We start from the raw sequence: 11,092 nt of genomic DNA, 5'->3' as shown, positions 1-11,092 counted from the left end.
CACCACCCAGACATTATGATGAGTGTTATGTTGCAGGTTCTTTGTGGTAGAGGACCGCATCCTGCACATCACCCGGACATTATGATGAGTGTTATGTTGCAGGTTCTTTGTGGTAGAGGACCGCATCCTGCACACCACCCGGACATTATGATGAGTGTTATGTTGCAGGTTCTTTGTGATGGAGGACCGCATCCTGCACACCACCCAGACATTATGATGAGTGTTATGTTGCAGGTTCTTTGTGATGGAGGACCGCATCCTGCACACCACCCAGACATTATGATGAGTGTTATGTTGCAGGTTCTTTGTGATGGAGGACCGCATCCTGCACATCACCCAGACATTATGATGAGTGTTATGTTGCAGGTGCTTTGTGGTGGAGGACCGCATCATGCACACCACCCAGACATTATGATTAGTGTAGTTGCAGGTGCTTTGTGGTGGAGGACCGCATCCTGCACATCACCCAAACATTATGATGAGTGTTATGTTGCAGGTTCTTTGTGATGGAGGACCGCATCCTGCACACCACCCAAACATTATGATGAGTGTTATGTTGCAGGTTCTTTGTGGTGGAGGACCACATTCTGCACACCACCCAGGGGCTGGTCACGAGATCCTACATGGACGAACTCTGGGAGACGGCCGTCGAGAAAATGTCCGCCACCCTCCGGTCTGCTGCAGTGAGTTACCTTCTCTTTAACGTACACGTTCCTCAAAATGTTATTGGTGGAGAATTTGTGTTGACTGTGTTCAATTTTAGTTTTATTTCAAGTTTTTTTGTTTGTTGCACTGATGTACATTGATAAGGAGAGCTTGCTTGTTTTGCTTTGTTACAGAAGTTGCTATTTCAGTTGCGTATAGGGGCAGGGATGTAGCTCAGTCGGTAGCGCGCTGGATTTGTATCCAGTTGGCCGCTGTCAGCGTGAGTTCGTCCCCACATTCGGCGAGAGATTTATTTCTCAGAGTCAACTTTGTGTGCAGACTCTCCTCGGTGTCCGAACACCCCCGTGTGTACACGCAAGCACAAGACCAAGTGCGCACGAAAAAGATCCTGTAATCCATGTCAGAGTTCGGTGGGTTATAGAAACACAAAAATACCCAGCATGCTTCCTCCGAAAACGGCGTATGGCTGCCTAAATGGCGGAGTAAAAAACGGTCATACATGTAAAATTCCACTCGTGCAAAAAACACGAGTGTACGTGGGAGTTTCAGCCCACGAACGCAGAAGAAGAAGAAGAAGAAGTTGCGTCTATTTTGATTTGGAGGTATTCTTCTGTTAACTTTATATGTAATCTTTCATCTTTTAAGTTGAACATTTGTTGTCTTACGTTTCCATGCTTTGTAAAGTTGCAGAAGAAATATCTGTTGTTTCATTTTATTTTAACTTTTAATGTATTTTCTTGGATGAAGTTAAATTGTTGATTTGAGAAAATGTTTGCCGAGTGTCTAAAATCCTCCAGTGCTGATACTTTTCTGGCTTCCTTGTCGTAATTAAATTGGTTAGTTCTGATTTGCTAATATAGGTTTTCTTCTAGTTTGTCTTTCATTTCGAAAATAAGTTTTTCATTAGGATTTTATTTTTGCAAGCTTGTTTTTGCGAAAGTTTATAGAAAAAAAATATGCAAGCAGCAAATGAGAAAAGACATTGTATAGATTGTGTATGTGTCTACGTGTATATTTACCAGGCCAGACTTGTGACTAGGCCCAACTGGACATCAGAGGTATATCACCAGGTTCTGAGTGAAACGCTGTCTCACGTGACTACCTCAGTGTATTGTGTAGCGGCGCCCATACTGACTCTAACACAGTGTACACAATTTACTGTCTGATTCGTGCTACTAACTTATCAGCTAAAATAAGCGTTCAGAAGGATTAAGACATTAATCATTGTTGTAAACTGCAGGAGCTGATTGAAATTAGTAGGTTTGTTTTCATGAGGTTGCATGCTTCTCATTGCATGATGGTCATAATCCGTAGATGAGACTTTTTGAAAAATAAGAAATCAAGCATTGAATTTAGACAAGCATATAGACCAAGATTTGAAATTAAAGTTTAATTTTGAGGTTTACATTTAGAAGCCTATATTTAAGTGGTTAAAAACTGAGGACAGCTGACAGAAATGATTTGGAACTCCAAAAGTCCAACAAATGTAAACTCCTTATCAGAGAACTAGTCAAACAGAAAACAGTGAGAGGGGAGAAAATGACAGGTGTTAGTGATGTACCTTTTGTTTCTTTGTAATCGATTGTAAATTTTCGTTTTATTTTTTTCTTTTGTAAATTTTCATCATTTTAATTTCTTTCTATGATTAAATTTGTCATCATTTAAATTTCTTTCTATTATAAATTTTCATCATTAAATTTTCTTTCTATGATTAAATTTTACATCATTTTAATTTCTTTCTATCTGTGTAACTATTGTCTGTACATATTTACAGGCTACCTATATATAGGTCTTCTTCCTCCGAAGGTTTTCTCTCTCGTTTTTAGTTGTTTGACTACATCCAAGTCTCCCATTCCTCATAACAGAGAATCACTTTAAATGTGTCGGGTATTTCCTTGATTTCATTTGCAGTGTGCTGTTGTACTATTTGAGTCTTCGTTGGTTTTTGCTAATCTTTTGGATTTGAATTGTCCCACATGATGTGAATGTGTGCATGTGTAAGCTTCAGGGATGTTGATAGATTTTTGGGGGACAAGTTTGCGGTAATGGTCATGAATGATTGACAAATTTTAAAAGAGTGACGCTGTCTCCTTTCTGCCATTGTGAAAAATGTTCGCCAGCTCTGCCAAAATGATGGCAAAGTTTGTGGCAATTAAGAAGAACTTTCGGCATTTTGTCAATTTCCCAAACCAGATGACATCCCTGGAAAAAGTGTGTGCATGGAGTGTTAAGTAGTGTAGTGCTATGACCGGTTGCACCCTGCTTGTTTTCTGTTGAATACATTGGGTTTTTTGTGAAAGTTTTGTGTGTGTTATTATTTTAAACGAAGCTTTGTCTTTTCTTTCACGTTAGAATTAATTTTCATCAAGTGATTGTTTTTTGTTGCGTCAATGTGTTGTGGTTTTTGACACGCAGGAAAGACAAACAGATGAGTATCGTCACAAAATGCCCGAAGCTCTCGAGGAAGAGCTAGATCTAGATCCAGACGAGGTTTCTAGACATTTTTACAGCCTCTGCCCCTTTGATCTTGACCATAAAATTATAAACGTCACGCACTGTTTTTTCCTGCCAGAAGCTGAATGTGTGACTGAATCACTTGATGCAACCTGCACGGCCGTGTGCTGTTTGATTTCTCACCTCGTTTGCCACTGATGCCCAACGATATATTTACCTGTTTTTATCCTGACCTCATACAGTCTGCCCTTTTATTCATATTTATATATATATATATATCATGCAAATACCAAGCTTGTTGCATTGTAAGCCTGCATTGTATCACACCTTGAAATGCACTGTCATGAATTGAACCATGTTTTCCTTCCTCTTCTTTTCTGTGTTTGTGTGTATGTGTTTTTGTGTGTGAGTGTATTTAGCAGTTTCTTGCGCATTGTGTATGTGTTCTTTGACCTACCTTCTCCTCTGCACCAGTACTCTGTCGGTGTTGTTCTCAGGCCTCGGTCTTCAGTCATTGGTGCATACTTTTCTGATCTGACGCATTATTCTGACCCCTGGCTGATTGACCGTCCCATAGCTTTGACACCTGGCAGGCCTTCTGACCAATATACTCTGGTAGCCAGGACATTTGGGCCTGTACACATTGTCAGCCCAGGTCCAGCAGACTTATTGTCATTTTTGTCTGGGAACAACACTGCTTTGTCTGTCTGTGTGTATATGTGCACTTGCCTCTCAACTTTCGCGATGTACATGTGCACTTGCCTCTCATGTGCACTTGGCTTGTCATCAGCCCTGTGGCAGCTTATTCATCACTGTCTCTCATTTCTTTTCCCCTTTGGTATTGTCCTATCCGTGGAAGGAAACTGTAGAAGAATGAAAACTTTCAGTCTTATCTTTCTTTTAACTTTAGCTTTCATTTAAAATGGTTTTAAGTCAAATCATTCATGCTTAAATAATTATGATAATGACAACAATGATACTAATACATCTGATTAGCATGTCCGTCAATGTATAGACTGTGCATGTGTGTGTTGGAACACATGTATAATGTTTATGCATCTTGTTGCATTATTCATTCTTTATGTATATTTCCTGACTGCTGCATATGGTAATATTTTTGTTGGTATCATGATTTTGTCAACTTTTTCTTCTAAAAAATGTACAGGCCATAGATCAATGTTTAGTTTCTTAATTTCTGAGGCGTTTCCTGTTTGTTTTGAGTTGTTTTATGTATACATGTATGTTGTATTTAGCACTCGAGTAATATGAGGGGAAAAATCAGCATGTAATTTTACCTGTAAATGTTAAAGCAATGACATTATTAACAGCTATTGTGTTTTCAGCGTAGCAATAGGGTCCGACATTTAGACTCGAACAAGTATAATGCGACTCGTATTCGACTCGTCGGCATTATACTTGTCTCGTCTAAATATCGGACCCTATTGCTACGTTAAAAACAAAATAGCGTTTATAAATTATAGCTACTCTGACATTATATTCTGTGTTAAAATCATGTTTTAGTCAGCAACAACTACCAGAATGGTCCATGTCGTTGATTGCAGACGACGGTTATAGTGCGCATATCCCTTTGCGCATGTATCCACGGAAATCACCGAACATTGAAAAACCCTCGGACATGTATTACAGGGAAGACTCGAGATAACCGGATGTTTAGCATTACGTCAATATGCTAGGAATCATATGACGCCATGACGTATCATGCTTGCTTGCGTATATTCTATGTTCGAAGGTCTGACTTCTGTTGGGGATTCGCGTGATGAAGACTGCGGTAATCTGTAGATGATAAGAGAACAAGGATTGTCTCAGAAGAAACGACTAAATGTTTCAGACCGGCAACTTCATTTTAACATTGCACTATACAATGGACATTCTATGTGACAGGAGAGTTTGCTGATTTTGTGTTAAACATTGAAAAGATCGTCTGCTAGAATCAGAGATAGGTCGCTTCAGATTGCAGCTTCTTGAACTTAGCAAGGTTTGTTGCCTGTTAAAGAACTGGATTTTACACATTATGTATGTACAGTAAGCAACAAAAAACACACACAAAGCAAATGGCATCGTCTGTCGACTAATCACAGAAACAAACCTGGCGAGGTATGCGTGTATATTTTACATGTGGAAGAAACCGGAACCATGCGTCTTTGTTATTGCCGATATCGTTTGGATATCAGCAAAAAATTACCAACTTCCGTAGCGTTATGCTTAGATGATCGGAAAAGGGATGTGTGAGACCATCCAATCACAGCCCCCGAATTCCCCCACGTGTTTATCAGAATAGCTATATTATTGTGCTATTGTTTGTTGTAAACTGCACTTTATAAGTTCTCTCTCTTCTGTTCGCGGTGAACATCAAAGTTGTTCTCTCTCTCTTTGTCTAACTCATTCAATTTTTGGGTTTATTTCTGTATTAGATTAGATAATAATTGGGCTCTTTTCTGTATATGTCTTTTGTTTTGTTCTTTTTACCTTTTTCAGAGGTAGTGCATTTGCTGAAAATTGAAATGTTTGATCTTGTTGCTTTGCTGTTGTAAAATGCGTACTTGCAGCGTTCATTAGTTTTGGCGGTGTGACCAGGGTTTAAGACTGTCCGTTTTATCGTATTCATTTAATGCCCTGTAGCTTGTAGCGGTAGTGGTTCAGGGAATGTTGACAGGTGTTGGACAAATGCCATTTCATGGTAGCTTTTTGTCTGATACACATCTGACTGTTCTGTGCTGGTTTCTCTCACAGCAATCATGCAAGATCGCAAGCCTCATGCTGGAGATCAAGAAACTGATCGTTCTCTTCTGCCACACGCTAAAGGTGGGTTGCACATTTCTGTTGGTCTGTCTGTCTGCTCCATGTTTTACCTTTCTGTCTGTCTGTCTGTCTGCTCCATGTTTTACCTGTCTGTCTGTCTGTCTATTTGTCTGTCTGTCTGTCTCACCTGTCCTTCTTCTTCTGCGTTCCCATGTCTCACCTGTCCAATCTGTCTTGGAATTGCGTCTGATGGAAACTTTTGTTTTGCAACATTCTGCCAATGGGATGGTTGCCTTGTTTGTAATGTGATAGGGTGGAGTGGAAGGGAGAAAATAGGCCAGGAAGCATAAATGAGACGCCAAGACAGAGGTTGCGATAACGTGACTTTTATTTAACGTACACCAGAAATAATGGGAGAGACGGGACTAACTCCCTACACAATAGGCAACTGAGGATACGCTTCACGCCTTAAACCATCGGAGCGTGACACACTGGCAAGGACCGATAACTTTACAAGTTACTACAGGGGGTGCTCCGCTATCTATAACGTCACACAGGATGTGACGCGCCCGCAACACAGGACACGCTATTACAAAACAAAGAACTAGGCTAGCGCGGGAAAACTGGGTCTCAACGGCGAAACAACGACACTGACGCTATAACGTCACTAGGATAAAATAGCTACATACATACGTACACACCATAGCATCATTCATACGATCAGAACATATTATAGACAAGCAAAATTCAATATAAACAAAAGAAACAGCATCTAATTACAGTTCACTCCTCAATGAAGAACTAAAAACACACGAAGTTACGGCGGGACTGTTCAACACATCGCCGGTCTGAATCACTCACCTCGCTGATGGTAAATCAGCTATTAAACCACAGGTCAAAGATGATACAATCCAGCACAGGCTATCTGTATTTTAAAAGATGTCACACCAACACAAAGAACTGTTTCAAATAGAACACCGGTCTCAAGGCTTAAGCACACAGGCCGATCCACACACAGCGAAATCACCGGTCAGACTGAACGAACTCACACTATCGGGGGTGGATGCGTACGCATCCGTTAAGGGATTAACCAATTAAAATGCAGCGTCTACGCACAAAGACATACACGACACAACGGAACAAAGACATACACGCATGGTCAAGGGGAATAATTCGGGTAGGGAACGAGAGAAAGGAACAACAGTACGTCGAATCGCCACACGACTACAGTAACTCTGTCAACAAGTTTGACATTTTAAATGTTTGGACATCATCCTTTGAAAGATTGATTGAATATGGATAATTTGAACTCTCTCTCTCTTCTCTTCTCCTCCCCCCTCCCCCCCTCCCCCACCACCTCTTATTACCCACATTCCTTCAGCTTGTTGTACATTGTGCTGTATGGATTCAGTTAATTGATATGCAAAATGTCACTTCTTGGTGTGTGCAGGGCTATGGTTTCAGTGTGGGGCGGCTGTTGGAGTTGTTGCTGGAGATGCGAGATCGCTACAGTGAGATCCTGTCAGAGCAGTGGGTTGAGGTGTTCAACGAGATCTTTGCTGAGGATAACTACACGCCCATCTGCTGCGAGACGGAGGAAGAGTACACCGTGCTCATCTCACAGTTCCCCTACGTCGACAAAACTCTGCAGGAGGTGGGGGCACGGATAGTGATACCAAAAAAAATTGTTGTGTGGTAAACTTCCTCAAATGCATATCAGTTTTGGCGACAAACTCCAGAAATAACTGTGTTATGAAAGAGTGAACACTCTTGCTTTTGGTGAGGCAAACTTTCTACACATGCTCCTTGTCCACATGTTTCAGACACACCCCTCAATAGTGACTGGCCTATAATGTCACATGGGAAAGTTTGCCTCAGTAAAAGCAAGAGTATTCACTCTTTTACAACGTATACAAACCCAACAGAGTTATTTCCGATCATCGTCTATTCAGTACCTGGCATCACCTTTCCTTGAACCATAAATTCTCCCAAAATGACAGCAGTTTTGCAATGATTGTGATTTGAATTGCTGAGTAAGTGAGTAACGAGCAGATGGCAGTCCCGCAGTGGGGCACTGCGGTTATGAAATTAAAGGCCCCTCCTGTTTTTGGAACCGCAGGAGCTTTCTAGTTTGCTGTTGGGTAGAATTTTGGTTCCTCTTTCCTGTCATGCTCTCTTTTTCTTCATGAATTCTTTTCTTTTTTCTGCCTTCTTGCTCATTCACCTGTATTTTTTCCAAAAATCTCTTCTCTTGCCGCTTGTCTCGCGATTCATGTATAGTTTAATCTGTTAGTGTTCTGATGTAAGTCCAGCAGTAGATAGGTTAAGCCTATTTTAACATACTGGAAACTGGTAATCTTCCAGTAGGTATTAATTTAGTTTTACTAAAGCCTGCTGGGACACAAGTAATGGGTTAGTGCATTTGTAAACAGGAATCGCTTGACAAGTGGCCCCCTTCATCCCCCCCTTCCTCGTCCTGATATGGCTCTGCGTAGTCGGCTGGACGTTAAGCAACAAATAAACAAACAAACAAGCAGATGGCAGGATGAAATGTTCTCGACTGTTACAGGCAGCGTTCCCTCGGCGCTTCCCGTTCTCTCAGTTCGTGCCGAGCATCTTCAACCAGGTGAAGGAATACATCAACGCCTGCCTCAAGTTCTCCGCTGACCTTCACCTCAGGTAGAGCTGGGGCTGTGCGTGCACGCTTGTGTTTGGGCGTGTGTTTCATTGAGCATTTTGAATGCTTAAACTGCAAATGAAAAGGCAATGTCCTATACTTTTGGGACTATAAGGCGCACCTTTTTCCCTTAACTTCAACCCCTGCGCCCTATTGACCGGTATCGCCTTATGTGTGGCTAAAGAAGAGTTAACATGTACCCACATATATCTTCCCGAAAATACGGTATGCTGTTTGAAGCATTACTGTTTCAGCAAAACATTGCAATTACATTATTACTAGGTGCAAATTGTTGTGTTTTCACACTAGGTCTCTCATTTATTTCATTGACACCTTGTTGTATTGGGTTTGAAGGTCTTCTAGTAACAGCCAATTAGGATCTGGTGATAAGCTGTGAACATGGGGAAAGGGTGGCCGAGTGGTAAAGTGCACTTGCCTCGGAAGCGAGAGGTTGCGAGTTCGACCCTCTGGGCGTAAGCAATTTTCTCTCCCCTTTCCTAGCCCAGGTGGTGGGTTCAAGTGCTAGTCTTTTGGATGAGGTGAAAAACCGAGGTACCTTCGTGTACACTACATTGGGGTGTGCACGTTAAAGATCCCACGATTGACAAAAGGGCTTTTCCTGGCAAAAATGTATAGGCATAGATAAAAATGTCCACCAAATACCTGTGTGACTTGGAATAATAGGCCGTGAAAAGTAAATATTCGCCGTAATGGCTTGAGATTTACTGGCCGATGTGAGTGCGTGATATATTGTGTAAAAAATTCCATCTCACACGGCAGAAATTAATATGTAAAGCGCTTAGAGAACGTCAAGCGCTATATAAATCTCCCATATAAATAAATAAATAAATAAAGATCCATAAAGTGTAGCAATTCTGTATTTGTGTTTGATGTGTAGCAATTCTGTATTTGTGTTTGATGTGTAACAATTCTGTATTTGTGTTTGAAGTGTAACAATTCTGTATTTGTGTTTGTGTGTTTCAGTCACACAGAAATTGACGACATGATTCGTAAGTCGGCTAATCAACTGTTGACACGGACGTTAGGGGGCTGCCTGTCGTCGCTCATCAAACGTCCCAACCTCAGTCTGCTTCAGGTAAGCGTGTCATAACACACAACACAGAGCACAACGTAGACACAACACAGACACAACACAACACATACACAACACAGATACAACACACACACAACACAGACACAACAACACAGACACAACACAACACATACACAATACAGATACAACACACACACAACACAGACACAACATAGACTCAACACAGACTTCAGGAAAGCATGTTACAACACAGGCTACACACACACAACACAGGCACAACACAGACTACACACACACAACACAACACAGGCACAACACAGACTACACACACACAACACAACACAGGCACAACACAGACTACACACACACAACACAGGCACAACACAGACTACACACAACACAACACAGGCACAACACAGACTACACACACACAGGCACAACCCAGACTACACACAACACAACACAGGCACAACACAGACTACACACACACAACACAACACAGACTACACACACACAACACAACACAGGCACAACACAGACTACACACACACAACACAACACAGGCACAACACAGACTACACACACACAACACAACACAGGCACAACACAGACTACACACACACAACACAACACAGGCACAACACAGACTACACACACACAACACAACACAGGCACAACACAGACTACACACACACAACACAACACAGGCACAACACAGACTACACACACACAACACAACACAGGCACAACACAGACTACACACACACAACACAACACAGGCACAACACAGACTACACACACACAACACAACACAACACAGGCACAACACAGACTACACACACACAACACAACACAGGCACAACACAGACTACACACACACAACACAACACAGGCACAACACAGACTACACACACACAACACAACACAGGCACAACACAGACACAATACTGACATTGATTCTTGGTATGTGTCCAAATGAAGGGATGGTCTTACCCCATGTAAAAGCAGGGCCAGGACTGACACCGTAAGCCAAACACTTTGCACAGAAAGGACTTTGAGTTGTGAAAACTAATTTTTGGAGGGTGTTGATGTGCAGCTGATTCAAATCTCCATCAACATGAATTACCTGGAGCGGGCTTGCCCACACCTGGAGGCCTACATCTCAAGCATTACTGGGTATGTGTCCCATTACTGGGTATGTGTCCCATTACTGGGTATGTGTCCCATTACCGGGTGTGTCCCATTACTGGTATGTGTCCCATTGCTGGGTGTGTCCCATTACTGGGTATGTGTCCCATTGCTGAGTGTGTCCCATTACTGGGTATGTGTCCCATTACTGGGTGTGTCCCATTAATGGTATGCGTACCATTACTGGGTGTTTCCCATTACTGGGTATGTGTCCCATTACTGGGTGTGTCCCATTACTGGGTATGTGTCCCATTACTGGGTGTGTCCCATTACTGGGTATGTGTCCCATTACT

The 11,092-nt window shown here is 41.9% G+C and overlaps 1 protein-coding gene across 1 annotated transcript in view; it reads left to right on the top strand.

Annotated features, from left to right (window-relative positions):
* LOC138981362 (exocyst complex component 6B-like) overlaps positions 1-11,092 on the top strand; it is a 57,693-nt gene that overhangs the window by 23,043 nt on the left and 23,558 nt on the right. Inside the window, exons 12-16 of the mRNA XM_070354256.1 lie at positions 5,872-5,943; positions 7,331-7,534; positions 8,450-8,559; positions 9,542-9,653; positions 10,708-10,787. Of these exons, the coding sequence (XP_070210357.1) occupies positions 5,872-5,943; positions 7,331-7,534; positions 8,450-8,559; positions 9,542-9,653; positions 10,708-10,787 (578 nt within the window). The remainder of the gene's footprint in view (positions 1-5,871; positions 5,944-7,330; positions 7,535-8,449; positions 8,560-9,541; positions 9,654-10,707; positions 10,788-11,092) is intronic.

Source organism: Littorina saxatilis, linkage group LG12, assembly GCF_037325665.1.
Source record: "Littorina saxatilis isolate snail1 linkage group LG12, US_GU_Lsax_2.0, whole genome shotgun sequence".
In the NCBI taxonomy this organism is placed as follows: domain Eukaryota; kingdom Metazoa; phylum Mollusca; class Gastropoda; order Littorinimorpha; family Littorinidae; genus Littorina; species Littorina saxatilis.
Note: the sequence above shows the minus strand (reverse complement) of the source record. Positions and strands in the feature narration are given on the sequence as shown.